We start from the raw sequence: 25,084 nt of genomic DNA, 5'->3' as shown, positions 1-25,084 counted from the left end.
GGGTTTGATCAAACAAAGACATCAAAGATGTGAAATACAACAAACAGAAAAATAGAATTCACATCTCAAACCCCTTGAAGAAAATGAGGGGGATGAACTGTCTCTGATCCGTCAAATCCCAACAAAAGCGACAAATTTGCCATCAAGTTGAAGACTGAACTGTCAATCTTACAAAAAATTCAGCTGTTTTTTCCCCCCTAAGACGTCCTTTTAAACTCGGGGATATGCACTTGCGTCAAAAGCGTCACACTACTTCCCTGTCATCACAAACAACAAGAACAGAAAAACACCTCAGCTCCTCATCTACAGAAGTAACTAAGCATGCAAAAAGTGTCGGGGTATCAAATACATAGTCAGAATACACATCTAGTAGTTTAGCAAAAAACAACGCCTCTCCAAATAAAAAATAAAAAAAGACAAGAAAGCAAAAAACGAGCCAAAAACAAGAAAATAGAGTCAAACAACCACCACAAGTTTGTTAGTCACATATGGCGCTTCGTGCTGTGTGTGATGTTAAATAGGTTCCTTTTTCTTGATATATCTTGTTAGTAATTTGTGTTTCTGTACGTATTTTTTGTAATACATTATATACATGCAGACAAGAGCGGGAACATCACACACTCAATCTTGATGCAAGCTGAAGCGATATGAAAATGGATGAAAAAGAAGAAAAAAAATAAACATACATATTCATATATAACCTGAAAACACAATTTATTGTAAAAAATAAAAAGAAGAAATAAAGTCTTCGCTTAGAGGTATCGCGTACACCTCAACTGAAGATTATTGTACACAGGACTGTGAGATGAAGGGAGAGGTACAAGCTAATAAGCTAACTAACTAGCAAGCTACTGAGCAGGACTAGCAATGAGAGCTGAGTGTGTGTGTGTGTGTGTGATAAGTGACAGGTGCCTGCATTGGGACAGGTATTTTTCGACCCCTGTTGCTGAAAACGAGGGGGGTTGGTGGGGTGGAGGCAAAGCATGCCCGCCGCTCCCCACGCTGTCCGCAGAATGTGATGAGTGTGTGTGTGATTCTCATCCATCCCCTTCAAGCCGCCTCATTCCATCGCCACGCTCCCCACAAACACCGTCTTTGAGCAATGTTTGTTGGTTTGTTTTTGCTTGTAGTTGAACTGAAATGAGGGGCATCGACGCTCTCTGTGAGTGCAGAGACGAGAGAGAGAGGGCAGGTGTGTTACGGGTTTAAGGGGCGGTCGGGGGGCCGCGCCGGTGTCGGGCTGGGGAGGCCTCTCTAGTTGAAGACTTTGGGGGGTCCGTCGGGACGTCTGGTCTGGACGATCTGCTGCTTTGGCCGCGCCGCCTCGTCCTCCTCCGTCTCGCTCTCGCACACGTGGACGACCACGCTGGGGGTGGACTCTGTCCCCGCGTGGAGCTCGTACTTTTCGCCTGGAAGAGAGGGAGAGGAGGGTTGGAAAGAGGGAGGAGAGGGGTGGAAGAAAAAAAAACTTTAAATTAAAGCAGCTACAAGGAACTTTCATTTTGTGTTTTTCTGGTGGCCCCCACTGGACAAAAGAGGTATGAGAACCAACGCCTTGTGTCCTGTACTTTTAATACGTTTCTCTTTTTTAAACATGACATGAAGCATGGTTAGGAGGTATTGTATAATTGATTTATTAACATCAGTGTTAACATTCATATGTAACTATTTTATTTCACTTTCAGTTATTAAATTATTATTATTTTTTACTTATCTGGCATAACGGCAAAGTTTTAGGGCTTTTAGGTAACTGAATGTTATTTTACATTTTACTTATTTGAATCTTTACCAAATTATCCTTCGTTTTTTGTGGCTTTTTACAAGCCCATTGTGGGATGTTTGAAAGGTGCTATGTAAATACAGTTTGACTGATTAATTGATTGATACGTGTGACCCCTTTTTGATCTAGTGGGAACTATCTTAGCAGGAACTAGGAAAGTAGGAAAGTATTTAGAGTACCACATTGCTAGGTTTGGTCTTTTTATGGATTTTACTGTCAAAAAAATATAAGATGACAACAACCTTAGCTTTTAAAGTGCTATTCTGAGGAACTTTAGTCACATTTAGTTATATCAAATTGATTTATACTTAGAATAACAATTTGATTGCGAACCTTTCAATCAATCCATCAAATTTCAGATTGAATTATACTACTTTTATTCTACTTTTACTCTACTCAAACGTTGAAGGCATTGCGTTTACTTAAAGCAGTGCAGTGAGACAGCTTGAGCAGCTCTGGTTGAAGTTTATTAATTATTTATTGTTACTATTTATAAAACCCTGAAGATATTTTTACCGCACAAAATAATCTATTGTTAGTGTCTCCACCGCACTGGAAATCAGGTCAGCACTCAGGTGGAAGGACGGGGCTTTAAGAGAAAACATAAAGCCTTTTCTTGCAGTAGCCATTTGTCCAGACGCCCAAACTGAGCGGACTCAGATTGAAAACATACACTTGCTAGATTGTATCACAGTTGCCATGGAGATGAGATCAGACAGCCGACAGTCAGGAGGAAATTGGTCTCGTAGCTTTTCACTGTGGTGCCAAACAGAAAGATGGACCATGAATAGAGTCCTGCTGTTACCGCAGAGAGTTGACAGAGGGAGTCAGCGCGCTGTGCTGCAGCCCTGCGCTAATCTGATTCTAGATGCCAGGATGTAAGGCGAAGAACAAAGCCATTTCCTGATCATCCAGTATGTGTTTGTGTGTGTGTGTGCGTGTGTGTTTGTGAGTATGTTGAAAGTTTAATCATGTTTTTGTTGAAAATAACAAAAGACAATAGTGCTGAAGAGAATACTGAGAAGCAATGATTTTTGAGCATAGCCACACACAAAAAACATGGTGAGACATTGTCGACACGACACACCTTTGTATGTGTGTTAGGTGACATTTTATAAAGGTTGCTGCAATCTAAAATCTGGACGACAAGGCAGACAGCGGCGACATTATCGCCGAGCAGAAAAACTGCTGCTGGGAAAGATCTTAAACGTCTCCAAATTTAACTGTGCTGAGCTGAGCTCCCTACACATATCATACAGCTGCTAAAACTGTAGGATGGGAACTGCAAAAAGATCGAATTGTGGTGAAGTGAATCTGATCTTCATTGTCGTACATGCATATGTTGTTAAAACTATAAATATATTGATACATATATTGATTATATATATAGTTTCAGGACTACTTTTCCGCAGTATCAATACACCAGGACCAGTTCCTCTAAATCTTCTGACTATGTTCAGATGTAAATTTACTTGCTGTGCTTAACACACAGCACACAAACCCTGCTACATTTATCTTTGAATAAAAAAATCATAAATGTTTTGCCCTCGATGTTGTATCAATTTTTCCCTGTGGTACCAAACATGATATAGAATATTGACATGTTTCAGGGTATTATATCAAAGTTAGAGTTCAAGTATCACCACAGTAATAATGCATACTTTCTTCGAGATGTCACTGCTGGAGCATGAAATCCTGTTGACAACCATTTCACATGGAAAGACCGATTTTAAAATCAATCCATGATGACATTCATGTATACAGGCATGTAATGGCTTTCTGGCATAACAATGCATCTTTGGTCCGCTAAATTAGACTTCATCCCTGAAAAACCTGAAAGGAAATGTCAATAATAAAACAGCGATGATTCAACAATGTCCACCTCAGTTCCTTTGTTAAATTGCTTCCTAGACTCATCACCTTCCATAACACCCCACTGAGGAGCGTGAAATGATTTCCTGTTTCTGTCTGAGCGACAGTTCAGAGATGACCGATCCAATTAGATTTTTTTCTTTTGCCTTCATTATGGACTGATTTCTCTGTGTTGTATCTGTGCATGTTTGTGCGCATGTCTGCGAATGTGTAAGTACACTACGCATGCTTGCTGAACTTGGTTACTGAATACTGACCAGGTCCCAGCTTGGCTACTGCACACAGCAGGTCGTAGTTGATGACGGGCGTAGCGTCTTCGCTCTGGCTCCAGCCCACGGGTGGCGAGGCAGGCGGCGAGATCAGAAACTGTTTGACGGGCTGGGGAGGGGCCAGGTACGCCTTGTCAATGTCCTCGTCGCCGTTCTGGATCTATCGGAGAGGAGATAAGAATTGAAAAAAGGCTGCGGTGCTCTGAAGAGCAGATCAAAGTTGTTGCTGTTGAAATCCTCTGCATGAATGATAGTGGACATAGCTGCAACCTAATTTCATGCCATACTGAATGTGCAAAGTGACAGAAGCCTGGATCTCTATACAGGGAGTAGATAGGTTGATGCAAAAGGTTTTTAACTTTGAAACAACAGTGCACAGCTCTACAAAGCTGGGTCATATTGGGATCATGATACTTAAAAGCAACAAAAGCACAAAGCTGTGCAGTCACAGCTTCAGCCTTTTAGGCCCAAACTGCAGGCTTCTACCCATAGAGAGATTTTGCTGTTTTGATAGCTGCCAATTGCCATAATTACAATACCTACACGTGGCATCTGTCTGAGTGGTAAAATCCTTAATCCTCTTACATCAAAGTACTGAGAAGGCCATGGCTGGTGATGTATTTGTGATAAAAGGGGCATCAATTATAAGTCGACTCGTGGTTTCCCAGGACACAGGAATCTGATGATTTGCAGGCCAATGACGTCCAGGCATCCGTGGGCTAAATTGTGTTCTCCGCTGAGTTTTTTTTTTTTTTCCTGTCTGAACTTGCTACATATTGAAATATATTCATTAAAAGGCTGTCGAAACAAAGCTTATGTGCATTATGAAACGGTGCTGAAGGTATCCGCTTTTCTTTTTTTGTGTTTGTACTAGAAACACACTTCGCTTTGTTTTTATTTCCCTTTCGACCCCAAAGGCAACAGACTGACACACAAATACACATCGCTACGCTGGGAGAGAGACATCAAAAATGTATGTGTTCATGTGTTCAATCATGTGACTGATGAGGTTTGACAGGAGGGTTGGAGGGTTGAGGAAGCAGTCAGGACGTTTGTTTTGTCCCTGTTGCTGCAGTGAATGATGCACTATAACATAACTTCCCATGTACATGTTGCTCTTCCTTAGATCGTCCGTGTCCCAGGCCCCCTGCCTGCCCTTTCCCAGACCCTTTAACTGACACTCACTTGGGCAAAGTAGAGTTTGAGCTTCTTGCCGTTGAACTCGGACTCGTGCAGCTCGATGCGAGCGCGGGCAGCAGCCTCTGGGGTGCTGAAGTTGATCCGGACTCTCCGGAAGCTTTTGAACATCTGGAAAGTCACCTGTTCATCGTAGATCCTAAACAATGCCTCGAACCTCTCCTGTGGAGGATAAAAACAGAAAAAAGGACACAAATGATGAGGGTGGAATCAAGACACTTGGTTAAAAATGGGGCTGGAGCTTGCGCTGCTATTTTGGGTGCGACCCAACATCTTTTAGCTCTATCCCACCTGCACCAAAAGACAATACAATACAGCATAGTTGTTGCAAAAAGGGATATGATATTTGAACCCTTTTGAAAACTGAGGATGTGCCTTCAACACACTGTTTCTCTTAGCTCTGCAACCTTTGATAAAATGTGGCAACCATTCCTGTCTTATCTTTTACGTGTATGTGTTTGCACATATGGGAGCGTATATACTGCATACTGTATGTATGTAGGCCTACACATAATACATGTACCGTATATGTATACTCCTCTAAACATAATGTAGACATCGATTCAGTAGCTGGTGCAGAATGTTCTGCTAATCATATTGCTTTGTATCTTATAAGAACATGTTGTTTTTCTGTCTTTGTTTATCCCTGAGGGTGTGGTAGCTCTGGGTGACTTCTTTGTAGCTGTGTTGCTTGTTTACAAAACAAAAACAACAAAAAACAAATGGAGCTCCAGCTAATATTCATTATTGACTAATCTTTGTATTAATGTCTTGATTAATACTTTATTCCCCAAAAGATAAACTGTGAAAAATGTCTTTTTTTCCAGCGACAGTCCATAACCCAAAGATACTCAATTTACACAGCTAGAACCAACACATCTTTGGCATAATTGCTTGATAAATGATTTGAGCAATTAGTTTGATTGTCAAAATTGTAAATAAACCTTTAAATTCCATAAGAAAATGTCATCTCTGGCCTATTTTCCATGTTTTGGTGAAAAGACGAGACATTTCAGGGTTAGCTGAGGTTTGTCCGTCTGAGCATCAGACGTGACTCTAACTGCTCTCCACCCATTTCATTTGCTATTGACTTAATAGGGAAATTAGATTTCCAACTTCCTGTCATTTCCCTGCAATCTCCTCTGATGCTGCCTGCCTCACAGTCCTCTTTTCTCACTTTCCATTTCTGTTTTTTCTCTCTATATAATGAGGATCCCTCCCATCCTTATGCACCGCAATTTGTCTTTAACTACCATATGATATATTCCCACACCTCTTTTGTTTCTTCATTCAGTGCTCTCCGTGGGCATCAAATTGGCCTCCTCAGCTGTGAACTCAATCAAACTGCTCAGTAGGAGGGCCAGAGGAAAAGAAAAAAGGCCGCCGGGAGTATTCGGTAGTGCTATTCTTTATCTCCTAGCCAGCCGTCTCCCAGCACAGGCAGAAACGTGACTCCGAAACCGAGTCTTCTTTCCAAGAATCAAGATGGTTGATGACTGAATGTACCAGTCTGATGAGAGGAGAGGCTGTCATAAACATTTCAACACTGATTTAACATACCATACTGTGGCCTGTTCCTTTTTCACCCACTCAGTACAGTCAGGGGCATCAATATCAACTGTTAAGCGCTCCTATAAAAAAAAGTCTATAATCGTGATATTGTGTGACAGCGTTTGTCTAAAAATATTTTCCTTCCTCTTTCTGGCGGTGGGAAACATGATCCTGAAATACTCCCACAACACTCGCCTTGTTCGGCTGACACAGCACCTCTCACCAGGACGGAAAGGGTGCGTGTTACCTGAAGGAACACAGGCAGCCTGTCAGCTGTGAGATCTGCCTCTGCACATTAGTGACAGCTTAGTGATGGCCGACACCAGGCATCTGTAAACTTCACTTCTGTCCTTCGGATGAATCCATAAGAAGACATGTATGGATGATTCTATTTGATAATATCTTCTCTGTGATCTTTGTGGTGATTAATCATGTGCACATAAGGAAAGGATCAGGTCCATCTTGCCCTGGGAGCCACATTGTATCTATCTGCTTTTGAATCATTTAGGTCTCCTCTCTTCCCTCCACTTCTTTCCCCCCTCGGTCTTTCTTCCTTCTATTAATGATGTACCACTTCTTTGTTTTTGGCCGATAGGTTTGCTCATTAGCAGAGACATGGATTCGGGTCGTTGTGACTTGAACTAGAGTCGACTCAAGTCACTGTTTTGATGACTTGCAACTTGACTTTACAGAAAATGAATGACTCGCGAGACATGATGACTTGTATGACTTGTCTGTGTTAATTTAATATTATCATGCTGTACATTACCTAATGACATATATGACTTTATAGTGCTTATAGGTGCACTATGTAGTTTTGGGGGAAAAAATTGAATCAACAAGATAATTTTATACTGTTTTACTCCACCAGCAGGAAGGCTTGTTTATTCAGTTATGGAAATACTGTATATCTGTATATCAAATAAATATTTATGAGTTTGTATTATTACCTTATTTATATTGTAAATGTTATCTTTCTGAGTTTTCTTTTCCAAAACTACATAGTTCACCTTTAAGTACACATTTATTTTACTACTGTAAAGGAAATAAAATGCAAAGATGGGACACTGTTTGTCCTAAGTGATCACAAAACTACTGTATCTCATTAAAGCCTATAGCATTATTTGTAAACATTTTACAATGATTAATTAAGGTATTGCTATATTGCAGTCCTTGCTGAATGCCTGTTTTCCTTCATTTAAGTACCAGGTGCTTTTTGCGATGGTTAGTATGAGAATAAGCTGTAAAACACAGGGTGTATTTTGGATCTCTGCGGATAATTCACATCATCATCCTGTCTGACACACGCAGAGTCGTTAATGACTGAGCAAGCTGTGAACCACAGTTATGCTGCAGTGTGGTGTACACTGTGGTAAAACAATTTGCATTTTAAAGAATAAGCAGATTAACGCTTTTACTCATAATCCGCCCTCACTCCCGTCTTGTTTCATTTCCACTTCTTCTCCCCATGTAAGTGCATCTGGACTTCCCCTGCTAAACGCCTCGGGGTAGCTGGCTAAACTTCAGAGCTGACTTCACCTCCAGGCTCTGTGATACCATTTTTAGTCAGGTTTCTAGTTCACCATACAAGGTGCATTCTAATGAAGCTGGAAAAAAAAGAGGTCAAGTCAGGAATGTGTGAATATCTTGACTCCTTTTATGCATTTTGAAGAGAATAACATACTAACTTAGCAATTAAAACGCTACGATCTCAAAAAAGCCAGAGGAGAGGGAAGAGTGTGACTCACCACGATAGAGAGACAGCCAAGTGTTAAGTGTGCTCATTTAAAATTGAGTCTCTCAGCCTCGCAGACAACAAAGTCAACTGCAGTTAAACAAATAGCTTCCTTCCTTTTAATTGTGTATAAACACCAGTAAACAGCCAGTCAAAATGTTGTATCTAAGAGGTTAAAGGGTCCACATTTCTCTTTTAATGAGTCTCTCAGAATTGAAATACAACATCCCTTTAATGGCCTTTTAAATTTGTCTTTTTCATCAGGGTTACTGGTGTTTTGTGCTCCTGTTGATGCCAGAGAAACCATGGCGTAATCCAAGCCCCGAGATCCCAAATTAATTTGAAAAGACCTTATTTATTCCTTTTTTAAAGGCAGAATCTTCACTGTAGCAGCTAAGCTAAAAGCGTTAGCACACATCCCATCTGAAGTGGGTTCACAAGCTTGAACACACGTCAAGGATGCAAATAATGTCTTTTCAAATCAATTTGGGATCTCAGGACTTCTGGAGACTTGGATCAAGCCAGACAAGCTGTATGTTTTAAAACAAGTCCCCATCTACTTCAGTTGTTTAGGAGAATGCTGCAACACTGTTTTGCTGTGAAGCTCCAAAAAATGCTTTAGAGATTACGAAACTTTCCTGAATTTCCATCGGCATGGGGGTGAGCAGATAATGACTGAATTTTAATTTTTGTGTGAACGGCTCCTTTAATTAATTTTTTGGCCACTTGGGGTCAGAGCGACAAGCTCTAAACACAACACTGACATACTTCCAGCTTAGAAATATGCCAAACATTTTAAGCAAACTGTCTTGTTAACATATCTAGCAGATACAGAGCAACATTATCATTAAACAGCTAGCTCAAAATGCTATAAAACTCCACAGAGTTCAGGGGTTTGTCACCACGAGTGAGACCGTTCACAAAAGCCAATGTATTTTTTTCACTGCTAATATAAAAGTTTTAATTACTGCAGCCTTAAGGATTTTAGAGAAAAAAAACAACAACAAAAAAAGCTTTGGTCTTTGCATGGGAGTTGAATCCCAGCCAAAACTATATTGTTATATGCGGGGAAAAAAAGGTCCACAGCATTTTAAGATTACCAGCTATTGCTTGTTTGCAAACTCTTCTGATAAATCATAATTACCTTGAGAATGACAACAAAGCATTTGTTTGGCTTCTCTGCAGAGCCCACTTATGCCCTTATTCAAACCGTGAATTTTCCATGAGCCTTAGCCAGCTACTATGACTCACATGTCATCAAACTCCATGTGGGATAACCGATAAGGTACTCAGTCTCACTCACACACACACACACACACACACACACACACACAAAGCAGGTACTTCCCTAAACTAAATTGATGTTTTGGCATGTGGGAAAGCTCCGAGATCATGTTCCATAATAGTGTTTGTTTTTAACCCCGCGCACCGATGCTGATACACCCACGGTTGATTGGCGTGTAACAAGTGAGCGTGCTCGATCACTAATTTATGTGGTCTCTATGAGCGGACATCCTGAGGGAATGAGAGGAGGAAGAGGAGGGGAAACGAGGAAGAGGAGAGGGGAGTTCGGTTACACAGGGCTGAAAAGTGGCCTGCTCATCTGCCATCGCAATGTTCCCCGCGATGACCCACTCCCTTTGTTCTGTGTGTGTGTGTGTGTGTGTGAGAGAGAGAGAGACAAGTGAGTAAGCATGTGTGTGATGTGCGCAATGTGTTCAGGATTCTTCACTGTGTTTCCAAAACTGGCTGCCATTTCTGTAGGAATCCACACACAGAGGGCAGGCCTGCATAGTAAAATAATGTGACAGGTAGCAACATTAGGAATCTAATCACAAGTGAAGGACGACCCTCGTCAGCAGACATAGACTGGCTTTAACAGCACAAAACACGCACACGCACGCACACAGTCTGATCCAGCACCTGCTACTACTGTATGTGCAATGAGCGAGAGCTGCAGGACAACAGCTGAGAGAGGAGAACAGCATGTTCTTATTTTTCATTCTCACCACGGCAGATGACAACATCTTTTCAGGAAGCTGAAACGAAAATATGATTTATCTCACGCACAGTAGCTAGGTAACAGAAAACAAGAAATCTATTTGGGGAGCAAATTTCTACACCTCACATCATCCTCATGATTCCTTCTCACGTTAAAGTCTTGTGTTTAACTCGCAGGCTTTGTTTATCTAACGAGAGAAATCTGATGAGTTTAGGGGCGGAGAGGTGTGAAGTCGCAGCTCTCAAATAGCCGACAACTCGGCTTGATTGAAACGGCAAGTGCCGTGTCAGTTATTGCTGACCGCATGTTTCTCCATGTCACCTTTACATAACAGCCAGGGTGAACCTCGACAGGTTAAATTCCCTTCCTTTCCTGTCCTGTCCTGGATTGTCCCCTTTGCCCTGCTGTTGCACAACTGAGCTAGCCGGGGGGCCCCTCGCAGCGAATTTGCAACACAAAATCTCACGTTAATTTTGACACATTTCAACAGAGAAATTATTCACGCTCCATATGTTTGTGTTACCAACGTCGGCGTACGCAAGTAAAACAGTAGTTACTGCGTGTAACTTTAGTTCTATGAGTATGTGTTTAGCCATTTAATGGCATATTATTGTAGCCGTAAAGCACATTATTTTCATTATGGTCGAACACTGATGACTGTAATGAGGGTATTGCAAAATCCATGTCGTAGCAACGGTGATAAAACTGGTATATGGCCCACACCTATTCCATATACACTCTAAAAGCTGTCATATTTCCTGCTGCAAGAGTAAAACTATCACCACAGTTTACAAAATGCTTCTGGTAGTAGAAACTGAGGGGAAAATTGGGTGAAAATGCAAATGAGCTGCTGCTGATGTGCCACAATTCTTCTAAAACTCCTTTCACACTGGACAAAATAGCTCACTAACATCTGGTTTGTGTCTTCAGTGGGAAAGGGCACAATCAGCATTCATTCCCAGGTCAAATGACTCTGCAGTAGTCAGGGGTGTTTATCAGCTGCGATAGGCACTGATGGAAACATGACACCTGGGTGGACACGCTAGTTTTTGCCCCTTTCCGACACGATGCTATGACGTGTGGTTTTGGTGTGAAAATGGCTGACAGTTGAGCTACAGTGCTTTAAATGCAAACTGTGTGTTTTTAATCAATTTTGTATTATTTTGCAGTATGAGCATTAACTATACTGTTGAGATATGAGGAGAAGGGAAATAAATCAACTTTTGAGACTAACGTGCCCTCAGGTGACACACTGCATGTCCTGAGGGGCAAAAGGAAAAATAGAGATCGAGAAAGAAGAATACATCAAACAAAAAGGCGGAACAAAAAGAGACAGAAAGCAACCCAGCACAATAAAAACCCAATGTGGAGAGATATAAAGCTTGCTAGTGAAATGCAGCCGCTGCGGCGGTGGCTGGAGGGCCATCCTTCAGCAGATTGCCTCTTGGGTAATGAGGCAGTTATGTTCCTGATGGTAATGGAAAGGCTGTCATCGCGGTGGCAACAGGACATGTCTGTGGGCATGACTCACATTCAGCGGCACAGGGAGGCAGTGAGCGCAAGAGTCGGCTAGTGGTCCTGACACACAATCATCTGAACAAAAGATCAGTCGGCTTAGGGATGAGGCAGAGGCTATTGGGCGATGTCGACACGGTTTCATCTGGGGCAGAGTCAGGCAGCAGAACAATAAACAGCAGTGATTGAAAGAACAGTACAGAGGCAAACAGGATCCAGGAGAGGAGATAAAGCTGAGGAATGATAAAGTGTTTATACAGTGCATCTACTTCACACGTCTCCCAGGTAATGAATCAGTCAAGGGGCAGAATCAGGTGGAACCCGGTGACAGATGAGTGTGACTTAAGTGTTTTCCCATCTTATGTAAAGGAAGGATTATGTTTCCTCAACGTGTAGGGATCAGTAACAATTAGCAGAGCTTCAGGTCCATCCTGTTCTGTTGGCACAGTAAACACAATGAGGAATAAACATGCAGGGGATCCAATCACCAAAAACGTCCTCACAAACACTAGACCCGGGATGCGTTCTCATCGAAAGCTCCAACATTCTGCCGACTTTTAGTTGTGTTGTTGTCAACTCACTGTGCAGTTTAGGGACTAAGATGAGGCTCAGGTGTCACCTGCTTTTTGAGAACGAACAAGTCACATCAACTCAAACACGTCCTTGGATGAGCAATGTGCCTGAAAATGCACTAAACACACAATGAGGGGAGAAATGAGGGATAGCTAAAATCTGGAAGGAAATCAGGCCATATTTCAAGGTAAAACAACATATTTGATAACATGTTGGCTAATGTTAATGAATATTACTTTTATTACATTGTGTGTTTCACTTCCAGGTTTAAATGTGCAAGATGTGCATTGATGTGTGTTGATATCTTGGAATTATTTCATGCCTTTCCTATCGTATTGTGTTACACTATCAAACGGTAATGTTAGCTAGGAAGTAGTAGTAGTACTCCCTTTCAGAATGAAAATTAATATACAAATATTTATATGTATGTATCTACTGTATACTACGGGTCAACAGATTATCTGCCCGACTGATTATTGGATCCGATATTTAGGAAAAATGCACTACTTCAGCTCTCATGCCGAATGCAATTGGTGAAGTAACTTTTTAGTTACCTACTTAAAGTTATCTAAAAAATGCAGTTAAGTAAAAAGTACAATATTTTCCTTGGAAATTGTAATGGGGTTGAAGTACAGAGTAGCACAAAATGGATATACTGCTGTTTTCTAACATTTGATAGACCACTAACCCTAACAATTAACAATTAACCATCAGGTCAAACTGTAACATTGGTTGGTCTGTGCAGAAATCTGCAGCCATTTAAATTCACAGACTGAGTCACAACGCTCTATTTTTACCCCGTTTCTCATTTAAGCTAGTACAGTATTCAAATCACATTGGCACTGGGGTACCAAAATCCGTGACTGTAATCCACCAGCTAGTTCAATTCTAAGTTGAATTACACCATTTGGCATTTTGGATCAAAATGAAAAGATTAACCGAGCCTAATTGGGACGTAAAGAAGGGTTATTGAGAGTGTTTTTTTTTTTTTTTCATCTGGCGAATCACTCATCTTTCTGTGACACGTGTGTGGCTTTAGTACAATCTAATCCAGACCCTCGTGCTTGAATGGGATTTGGGTGAAAACCAACAAACTAGGCCACGGAGCCTCGGGGTGAGTCAGTGCCAGTGTTACACTAAAAATAGATCATGTTGGAATAATTAAGAAAATTCATTTCTTTAAGTGTGTGGACCATCATTTTTAATTACCTTCCTCCCTAAAGGGCCAAACTGGAACCAGTCTAATGAGGTCGAACAAAGAGAGGCAGATTGTAGAGATAACAGACGGAGTTGGATGATAAATCTCATACCTGCATGCGTGTCTGTTCCAGCACATTTTTGCTTATCACGTTCCATATTTTTTCCATGACTGTTCCATCAAAACAGAGCCAACTTTCCACTGCAGTCATGTCTGAGTGCAGTTACAACTATCACTTGTGACAAGAAAAATGCGTCAGTTGAAAACACAGCAGGCCTTTCAGTTGTCAACAACGCTACCGACACTGTCGAAAACAAATCAAATACTCATCTGAAGCTGTCCTCATTTCCTTTTACAGGTTCCCAGACCGTTTTTAAACACAGAACCACATACATCTCACAAGCGCTTAATGTGAAACTCAACAGTTAGTTTCGGTTAGTTTCAATTGCTGTTGCTCATACCTTAACTTCTCTCAGTTTCACCATTTTGTCACCAAACAAATAGCCTATTCCCTATTGATTCACTGACGTCAGTGCAACAGATTTGGCACAGGTGCTACGGACATTGAATAAGGACGAAAGAGGAGGATGTCATGCTAATGCACAGGATTACCAAGGTGAGGATATTCAAACATTAGACAATAAACTCCTATATTTGTTGAGATGCCCTGAAAGGATGACCTAATGCTGCACTCTGTATTGAGCTGTAATAGTAGTATAACCTGTAGGAAAAGGGCGTTTTAAACCTTCTTTTGGGGCAAAGTCAACAAACTTTTAGCATTTTTTTAATCAGACTAGTGATTCTAGTGGCTCTGGCTCTCTCCTCATTCATTTAGATAGGGGACTAGTCTTGCGAGCCAGGAATAACAGCACAGGGGTGTTGTCAAGATGGCTGCTGAGTGGTGAAACTTGCCTATAAGGACTTTGGCTTTACTTCCTTAAAAAGCAAAAGGGCTTAATGTTGATCTTTCAGCGATGATGGTTCTTCCTGGTATGAGGGACAACATAACTCATTTAACCGTCTGTACTTTTGTGACTAGTTTTGATGTTATGACTGTTCATGGTTCCCATCTTTTTCAGATTTGCAATCAGTATCATTTTATGTCCCTGTTTCACAACTGCTTCCACTAAAAACCTTAAACAGCCACTACCGTCTTCAACCTTAATTGGAAGTATGTTCAGATCACTGCGTAGGGTTTGACCTAGACACACAAAAACAGCGAATGTCGTCTTGAATGTCAACACGAGTTACTGCCAAGTCATTTTTATTTTCACTCCAAAAATAGCAGCTTATGTACTGTATTTAGGTTGTCTGACATGTTATGGCTTCAGAAGACCTCCAGAGTTATTAAAAGAGTTTGGAGCAACAACGTTCTTATTCGGTGTTGAGTAATACAAATATGCTTTTGGCATGTCAGTGATGTTACACCACTGCTGGCTCTGCAGTTATCTTAGACGTCTGTAGCCACTAGGAACAACTGTAACCTACAGTTGCTTCTGATGACATAATGTGTTGCCACAAAAAAACAAAAAAACTCAATACCAAGCCGAAGTTGTTTGTGTGTGGTGACCCAACACTGGCAGGCAAACACAGCTTCTGTCAAAGCAGCCACCATTAGCAGCAAATCCTCAGTATTACAAAACAACAAAAACAACTCCTGATTAATAGCTTCGTGAGCATTGTGAGAGCTGCATAAACACCAGGGAGGCATGTGAATGGTGCAAGTGTTATTACAGTCGGATCAATAGCTCGAGCGGGGGAACGGTATCGACAAGGGGCCGACGCTGCGGCGCTACACTGCTGCTCCCTCGGGGACAGTGTGTCCACGGCAGGGAGATTGAAATCAGTTTACAGCATGAGGGGACACATTAATCCTATTACCACCAATCTGGTCGTTATGTTTTTTATTGAGGCAGGAGCTTTTCCTAGTCAGCAGCACTTAGGCCTCGTTTGAACACGCACACACACATTTCCCTTACATCACACACTTTTAACATGCAAGTATGTCCACACAGTCTCCCACACAGATTCACACACTTTAGAGGCGACGGTAATCCAAACATACACGACATTACATAAGGTGGCTAAGAGATGCTACAGCTATTACCTTAGGACACCGCAGCATATGGACTCATGAGCTCTTTGTTTATCTGTCGTTTTGCAGTCAGTGCATCACCTTGGTCAGCTACCAGCTCGAGTGATGATCAAGCATACTGGAGCAAAGTTAGGAGCATGACTGCACAGCTTCCAAAGTGTCATGTCATATTTCAGTATCCAGTGGTGGAAAGTATTGTGCTTTACTTGAGTATTTCCATTTTCTTTTACTTTAAACTTATACTCCTCGTTTACATGTCATAGGAAAACATGCTTTTTCCTGCACTGCATTTATTTCAAAGCTTTATCTCCTAGTTACTTTGCTGATTCAGATTACGCAAACAAAATGGCAGCCTGGCACCATGTCTATCTGCTTTCACATCTCAATCATAAACTAAATCAATAAACTTAGCGTTTGTCCATATTAGTTGAATCTGGGAAGACAAATATAGTCTTTCTTACTGTCCCAGTTTAAACCCCCAGTGTGGTATTAATGTTGGCACCACTGTTGCAAAGAACAGCATTGGTTTCCACTTTCCTCATTCATTTAGTCTCTAATGGAGACTTGAAAAAATGGTGCCAGGCTGCCAAATTCTGAATGCTTTAACTTAAAAATTATAGATTGTGGCATTGCTACTTTCATGAAGAAGAAAATGATGAACTTCTTCCACTGCTGCATATGGGATGAGTCTAGATCGACAGATATTGATCTAGTCTTTGTAATTGTCACAGTGTAACTGTACACAACTGTTACTTAATAGATATTAGATTACTTTTGTTTAAGCCAATAATTCTTTCTGCACTACTAGAGAAAGTTTTTTTGATCTCTTTTCAAAATGACATGACATTGTGAAAAATGCCCCTTACGACTGTCAAAACTTAAGAATATTCAATTTGCAATGATACAAAACTGATTAAGGTGAAAATGTTCATGCATTCAGGAGACTTAAACAAATGATTAAACTTGTAGTTGATTTATTTTCCATGGATTGACTAACTGACTTGTTTTCGGCACCATGTACGCACTTCAAAATGAAAACACTGCTGTGCATAACCTTAGTAAAGTTAACCTTTAGCTGCCATAACACTGCAGACACAATGGTCTTAAAGCCCTACTGTATTCTTTAAGGTCACTGGTTTGGTGTTGCTATTTTAGGCACTAAAACTGCTTTGTCTTCCTAGAGCTGTTTGTCTTGGACTGGAAATTCTATCGGAAATTCTGACAGCAAAATTATATTCGATGAGCAATAACAAAGGCAAATCATTATGTGTGACGCTGCTCCCCCATCTTCTTCCTTGGGCTTCTACATTCCATTGCAAGGCCTTTTTTCTTTTGTTTCTAATCTTATCACTTCATAGTCGTGTCGTCTTGACCACGCAGTAACCAGACACCCCACCCAGGAGACTGTCTTTTGTTCTACGTCACCCTAACGGACGCAGCGCTAACCTTTAGCTGACACTTGAGCCCCGGCACTTCTCTAAGGTTTCAGGCCAACGTGAGCTGCCCGTCTCCACCTGCCTAGTGCCCAGACTGGGGGAGCAGGCACACCTGAACCCACTGCTCAGGCCCAGGATCGCTCAACCTTGCCAAGCCGCAGATCTGGTTTCCTACCAGCACAGAACATGATACTGTCACCGTCTACATCCATCCTGTCTGTCCTGCCACTGCTCCTCTGCCTCTTGCCTTCACCTCAAAAGCTGGTAAGAGTGGATCACAACAGTGTTTTAAATGATGGGCCTGGATCATATCAAAATTCAGACCGGATTAATGTTTGATGAGTATGGAGTGAGAGGTCTGTCTGTGTCCTTTCTCTAAATAATCAAGACACTGCCGTGAAAATGGGTTACTAACTAAATTGCCAATGGTAAATAATAGCAGATAGTAAGATAGAAACACACTTAAAGGCACAATTTAAGCACATTTCTGCCACTTGGATCTCTCAGTCAAAACCAACCAGAAGGCGTGCTTGACCGTAGCTATCACCGGAGTTGTCTTCACCATTAAACAACCACCATTGCTGAAGAAAATATATCTGAAGTTAGAGCGGCAGGTGACAAAATGAACTGTTACCTTGAATAACATTAATGGTGCAACAGCAATCTCTACACAATACATGGATGTCATAACATCAAAATAATTATTTCTTCACATTCTGTTGCTAATTTAAATTTTTTAATGTTTCCAAGTAAAATTCATGCAGAAAACTTTGATGGGAACTTATGTTTAAATCACCCCAAGCATCTTTTTGCAGCATTTCAATCTCTAAAAAATACATTTTTACCGTTGGTGCATACTGGACAACATATCTGCCGATGTTGTGGTATGCTTTGACAGCCCAATATCAGCTAGTAATATTGGCAGGCTGTAGTTAACATTTGGGATGCACAACTAGACAAAATGTATAAAAAAGGCTGTTTTGTTTTTAGACATTTTAGTGCAGAAATGTTACGTACTATATCTTTAAACTGGGATCTCATGTAGAAAGTATGAGCAAGGTCTGTCATCGAGCTGAAATGATTAGGCAATTAATTGATTCGTCCATCCGCATAAAATGCTTTGGCAGACATTTTGTCATTTTTCAAGCAAAACTACCAAACATAACCTGAATCCACCTTCTCAATTTTGAGGATTTTTCTGCTTTTCCTTGTATTATGTGCTAGTACACCGAGTATCTTCAGTTTCCAGACTGTTGCTCAGACCAGAAAAGCTGATTAAAGATGTCACCTTGGGCTGTAGGAAATTGTGATGCCCATTCTCTGACATTTTGTAACCCAGATGATTAATCAAGAAAATATGCTGCAGATTAATTAAACATTGATATCCATTCATCTAACCTTTACCCTGTATAATTCAATGTAGCTGGAAACCTTTTTGGATAATTCCTCACTTTGTTGCTCAGCTGCTCAAAATAGCTGTCACAAACTAAAGGCAATGGCGACACGTTATGTAAGGTTTAACAAAAAAAGACAGTGGGAAAGAATGAAAAACATCACACACGTCAGCAGAATCACTCCAGTTTTGTTGACCTGCAAATAGCAGATTAGTCATCAAATCTCCCCTCCTTCCTCAAAACAAGCATAATTTCTGTGACGGCAACGCCTGGGAACAGACATATGACACAAGTGACGGATAAACAGACAGACAGGAGGACAAACGAACGTGACCCAGGTGGACGGAAACTTCTCTGAGGGTTCTCGGCGATGGAGTTGTGTTGTGTGTTTGCTGACAGAGGTGTTTGTTTCTATGCGAGTCCGCTGACTCACTGTTGTGGTTGGAGTGTGTGACTGTGTCAGTGTTACTACAGTCTTCAGTGTGTGGGAACGCGAACTGTAATTGAAAAATAGCTGTACTTTGTGGCTTGCAGTGCCGTCTCTGTTGCACAAGTGTCTCAACAATTAAGTGTGAATGTGTCATAATGTTAAAATCCTGTTTTCTTCCCAATTAAAACCCATTTCATTCAGTGACACACTGAAGCCAGACGGGCACTTATAGGAAAAAGAGCACCTTAAAGGTGCAGTATGTAGTTTTGTGGAAGAAATTTTAATCAGAAGAGAAGAGATTTTTTTCTGCAAACTGAATAAACAAACTGTTTTTGTTTCATGACTGAATACACTGGATAAACAAACTGACCTTAAAGGACGACACAATTTCATACTGTTTAACTTTGTTTATATGTGGCAGACCCTGCCACCTTTCTAGCCTCAAACTGTGTTCTGGGGACCTTATTTTCCTCTCAGAACAGCTTGTTTATTCAGTTATGGAAATTACGTAATCATTAATATTGTAAAAATTTAAATTCTGGGTTTGAATTTCTTCTCTAAAACTACATAATTCTCCCTTTAATCAAATTTAAATGTATGTATAAAAGAACAAATAAACAAGCAGCCATCAAACTGGTGAGTAAAGACAGAAATGAGATGAAGATGCCAGCGTCAAATCAAGCATGGGAGGTAACTGTAAAGGCTTGCGTCACGCTTTGTAATATATTCACAGCCTGCCAACAAGCTGTGACCTTCACCGTGTGTCCTGTGCTATCATCTGCTGATGCTGGTAGATTTTCCAGGTAATTACAGTGTTGTGGGGAACGTACACATACGACAGCGTCTGCCCACAGCTCTGCCCTCACTAGACCTTTCAACAACAATAGCCCTTCTGTTTGCTCCAAAATGGATACAAAGCACTCCGCTATGAAAGCCTACAGTACCACCAGCTCTGACATTATTACAACAACAACCTGCCCTGTCCACAAGCCTCTGTGTTCGGCTCATTAATGATGTAACCAGCAGGGATTGAGCCAAGGCGTGGGCAAGGCCATTTCAACCGTGTCAAAACAATGGCTCCAAAACACCACAGCACGGCATCTCCTCTAATTAAAAAAACCCCACCATTCACTGATTTTCTTCACCATTCAAGAACCACTGCTGTTGCCTAATCTTTCTGTGAAGTGAATATAAATAGCAGCAATCCACATATTAGTCTGCAATGAAACAGGGGTCTTATGATTTCTCATCTTCAGATTTGGAGATATTAATAAAAAAAAATCAGATCTTGTTGAATGATAATAAAAACAGGAGCTGACAGGGAGGTGAGCTCAATCAGAGGCCGCTCCCCCACGTGCCCTGCTTTAATCTGCCCTCTCCCCCGGCGCTCTCCATCGCTCTCCGTGTGTGTGTGCCAGAAACCAGGATTAGTGGTGTTCTTTGTGTCATTCGAAAGTCAGCCCTCTGTCTGCTCTTTTAATTGTGCATGGACCCCCTTTTTCATTGGGTGAGTCTCGGAGAGGTAGGCTGATAAGAGCTGCCTGACAGGGAGGTTTTCAGTGAAGACTGCGCTCTGATCAGATCGTCCTGTCTGGAGGCCGCCTGATCTCAGAGCACTAACTTGAAGTAAATCATTAAGAAATAATTGACACGTGTGATCATAATGTGTCATGATCGGGAGTATCAGTCAGCACAGTCAACGCCTCTGAGGTTTCACAGCATTCCCTGACAGCCCTATTTCTGTCACCTCGCGTCCCTGGGAAATCTTAAAGATGACGACAGCCATCCTGTAATTACAGGACAACTGCACAGTGACACATCGGTGTCTTTCACCTTAGCTGGTCTGCAGGGGTTTGAAAGTGTAATGAGAGTTGGCTCACAAGGGGAACGCAGACCACAGGGTGGGCACCGGCTGACATGCATGGCTTATGTTCAAACGTGCAATACATTCTTTAGTGGTATCAAATTGTACGTGCAATTCATGCCATCACAGACAAAAGGCCATTTCATATACACAGTATACAGTGTGTACAGTGTAAAGTTTGCGATATACATGGAGTTGCAAAAAGTGGTAATATATGGCTGAGCAAGGCGCTGTGGGGACGAGGGTGGGGTGACTGGGTTCTTAAAAAACCTGCAAATGCAAGGAATAGCTGAAATCAGCCTCCAGCCTCACCAGAGCACATCAGCAGTGAAGAGGAAGTGAAACAGTTGCAGAAAAAACACGATTGTGTGATTGAGAAAATGTCACAACTGCAACACTGGCTGCTCGGACTTGGTTTTAGCTCGTCTCAGACCTGCGTCTCTTTCTGCCTCTTTCCTGATGAGTCAAATCAGACAGGCAGACGAGCAGCCAGCAGGTGAGGGAATATATTCTGACATGGAATTTCCAAAGGGTTTAGTAGGTGAGCCAGGCTTTGGCGGACCATCTGTGTGGCCTTTTAAGCCCCAAACCTGGCACGCTGCGGTGCCAAAAGGTGGGCTCACTTTGAGCACATTTAAGTGCAACTGCTTTCCTGCTCTGTGACTGACAGGCGGCAGATTGAACACCTGCGCCTGCCCTCAAGACACGTCAATAAAATATGACTGTGGGGAGTGTTTAGGGTGGTCAATACTGAGTTTACCTAGACTCTTACATTACCTTCGATGCATTTATATGGTTGGATTATTCGCAGTATTTTAGCATTAATGTGATATTTGTCAAACTGATCCTTTTCATTGGATTGATATGGCTGTTTTTATATAACCCAGTTCACCTGCAGTGCTGCTGGGATGAGATAAAGAGAGGGAGAAGAGGGTCTGTCCGCCACTGCGTCTAAAAAACTGCCTCACTTATTTCCCTGCGTGTGCCTTTGCATGGACGATTCAATTCATCACACCCTTCCCATTCAACTTGCGCATTTGGGATCTTTTTCTTTCTTTCTTTTTTTGGGGGGGTCTTTTGACTGCGTCCAAATCTCGCCGTGTCTACGCATTTCTGCAATTCATCCAGCGTCAATCACTGTGCCGTGCGCGCGTCGCGGGACGTGCGTCTTGGCGAGCTGCGGCTCCCATTGATAAAATTCCTCGTCTGACAGAGAGAGAGAGAGAGAAAGAAAGAGAGAGAGAGGGCTGCATTCAACGTCACCAAGACATGCATGCACATCTACAGTTCAGCAGCATGCAGCCGGGTCCCGAGCTAAAACTGCTGCACAACCACACAACACAAGGGCATACTCAGGGTTTAGTTGCAGCGTGCGTTTTTTTTTTCCTTTCTTTTTTTTTTTGGTGAGAAGCGTACCTGCATTTTGTCTGATGTAAACACCTCGAGGTCTACTTCGCAGGCGATGATGGTCACCATCTCCAGTTTCATATTTATCGATGGCATTCCCCTTCGTGGTTGGGAAAAATAAAACAGAAATGGAGTAAAAAAAAAAAAAAAAAAACAGTAAGTCTTTCTCTTCCTCTCTGTCAGGTCCAGAAAACTTGAGGTTACGTCCAGCGGACTGTTCTGCTTTGGTTTCTCTTTCTCAGCTGGGAGAGTTGCTGCTGGACTCCTCACTGCACTGACGAGAGTGATGCTGCAGCAGCCAGCCCAAACTCTCTCTCTCTCTCTCTCTCCCTCCCTCCCTCCCTCTCCCCCTCCCTCCCTGGCTCCACATTGACGTCATCACCAGCCTCACGTTCGTCGTGTTTTACGCCACTACAGTGCCCGACGAACCGTGCACTGCAGAATTCAGTGCACCGGTTTATTCCGCTTTTTCTTGTGTATTTTTTCTTGGAATATGTATTTTTAATGTTCACCGAGCACCGACATGTGTCAGAGCCCTTTTTTGAAACACTCCTGTCAGCCAAACTGTACATGGGTACACCAGCACCAGAGTCACCCTGACTCACCCCCTGCATTCTGACGGAGAGCTCAGTTATTTACATTTGATGCCTTTGGACGATGATTGCATATTCAGTACAATGAATACAAACAATGACGTCTCATTCTTGTCTCATTAAAACCCTTCAGTAACAGTCCTGATCATGTTTCATGCTGTTCAGGCTGTTTCAGAGGTGTGGAGGCTGTTAATACAAAGTAATAATAAAACATACCTTATATAATGCATCCTAATACAATAAGTATCAGTTTAAAGAATCACCATTAAGTTAAATCAACATCCATGTGCTGTAATCATATGAAACACATAAGATTACAAGGTCGTATTTACTGGATTGCATTAAACAAGTGCACAGCTGCAACTACGGATTGTTTTTTTCTGCATTACTTTGCCAATAAGGTTTTTTTTTCTCTTAGTCAATGCATTTTTAATGCTATGAAATGTCAGAAATTAGTGAAAAATCCAAGATTTCTGTCAATCAAACAGTTCAACACACAAATATATTCAGTTTTCGATGATATGAAACAAAGAGGGCAGCAAATCTTCATTTTCAAAAGATTATCAAAAACCTTATCAGTTCGTTGATTAATCGTATCAGTCCTTTTAAGCTTTCGTCTCATCTTTGCGTTTGTTGGTGTGATGTTTTATCCCTTAGAGGAGTAGTCAAATGAAACACTAATGAGAGGAAATCACTTTTGGATTAAACTGCTCTCAACTTAAAGGATAAGTTCACCAGAAATATAAAAAATTAAGTCGTTATTCACTCACCCCAAGTATGTGGACTCGGGGTGAGTGAATAACTCTTTGGGCTGGAAAGAATCCAAATAACATTTCTGGAGCTTCACTGCAAAACAGCGCTGCATCATTCTCATAAACAACTTATGTAGATGAACAGAAATATTTTAAGGACTATGAAGACTATGACATTTTCTGCATCTTGTGGCAGAGGGGTTGCAAGTAGATGCTAGGATCCACTGCATTACGCTGTAAAGGTCTTCTTGATTCAATGCTATAATTTGCTGATAATTTCCTTGTGATCAAAGTCATATATGAGCTATGATTTGAAAAGCTGCTTTACCATAACATATCGTTTCATACAAATCATGAGCTCAAGCAACTGCCTCACTGACAGACAACTACAGCACTTCCTGTCAAGCCATAATTGCATAACCATGCCTGTCAGCTGCATGCTCCGGACTTAGTGCTGCCTTCAGTTGACGTGGTTTACGGCTTCATGGGCTTCGGAATAACAGACAAACGACGCGGTTATATGACGGCTTCTCTGAAGAGGTTGTCTCCCTACATGCTGTCAGCTGATACAGGAAATTAATGGATATCTAATTTGAGTCTGCCTTGTTGATCCTGGATAGACTCAGATACGAAAACTTTCAAAGATGTTCTTAGTGAGCTGAACTGTACTTTTAGTGCTGACTTGTTGATTGAAGATTAACTGTACCGTGGCTCTTTATCACCCACAACAAAGCAGCTGATGGAGCTGACAGCGCTGCCACAGCTCTTAATTATGATGATACAGTGCGAGTTTCCACTTCAGCTGAGGCCCAATCATTTAAAAAATTCCCACAGACATTAGGCCATTGCGTAATATCCTAACAAACCATGTCTTCTTTCCATCACTCAGATCATCTCCCCTTCTCTCTCTCAGTTTCTCTCTCTCTCGCCGTTTCATAACAATAATTGCCCAGCCGGCTGAGACAGCTAAGTCCCCCATAAGCCATTAATATTAAGGCTCTCGGCGGTAAAGGCTATTTATGTCTCTGTGTGTCAGGCATTGTCCATGCTGTGCAGACGGGGAACATGAGTGAGATATGTGAGGATGACTGTGACATTCCTCCACCAGACAGCATCAGTCAGTCAGTCTGGAACAATCCGACTCTAAATGCCAAAAACGACATGTTTCAGACACTGTAACATGTTGGCCTGAGCCTGAATACCATCGTCAGCTGCTTCATCTGCTGCGAGTGAATCTTTTTTTATTGTTTCAAGTCACGGTAGTGAGAGCAGGCGGTATGGAAGATGTTACTTGACAGGCCCCCGATATATTTTCAAAATCACCCCCACAGCTCATTAATCACAAGCTCAGAAGTGATAAAGCAGCGCGCCTGTGTCGCCTTTTCTTTTAAATCCACTCTGTTTTCTGGAATCTAATGTAG

At 41.7% G+C, this 25,084-nt stretch overlaps 1 protein-coding gene across 2 annotated transcripts in view; it reads right to left on the bottom strand.

The window, feature by feature from the left end:
* Positions 1–1,054: 1,054 nt before the first annotated feature.
* Positions 1,055–25,084, bottom strand: part of rcan3 (regulator of calcineurin 3) — a 39,679-nt gene continuing 15,649 nt past the window's right edge. Inside the window, exons 1-4 of one of the 2 annotated variants that reach the window (XM_073484126.1) lie at positions 22,328–22,414; positions 5,107–5,280; positions 3,910–4,081; positions 1,055–1,409 (exon numbers count right to left, since the gene is read on the bottom strand). In XM_073484126.1, the coding sequence (XP_073340227.1) occupies positions 1,255–1,409; positions 3,910–4,081; positions 5,107–5,280; positions 22,328–22,414 (588 nt within the window). In that variant the 3' untranslated portion in view covers positions 1,055–1,254. Of the gene's footprint in view, positions 1,410–3,909; positions 4,082–5,106; positions 5,281–22,327; positions 22,415–25,084 lie in introns of those variants that run through there. The other variant, XM_073484125.1, reaches the window with a different exon arrangement.

The sequence above is a fragment of the Pagrus major genome, chromosome 16 (assembly GCF_040436345.1).
Source record: "Pagrus major chromosome 16, Pma_NU_1.0".
Taxonomy (NCBI): domain Eukaryota; kingdom Metazoa; phylum Chordata; class Actinopteri; order Spariformes; family Sparidae; genus Pagrus; species Pagrus major.
The sequence above is the reverse complement of the archived record's forward strand: the minus strand, read 5'-3'. Positions and strand labels throughout refer to the sequence as shown.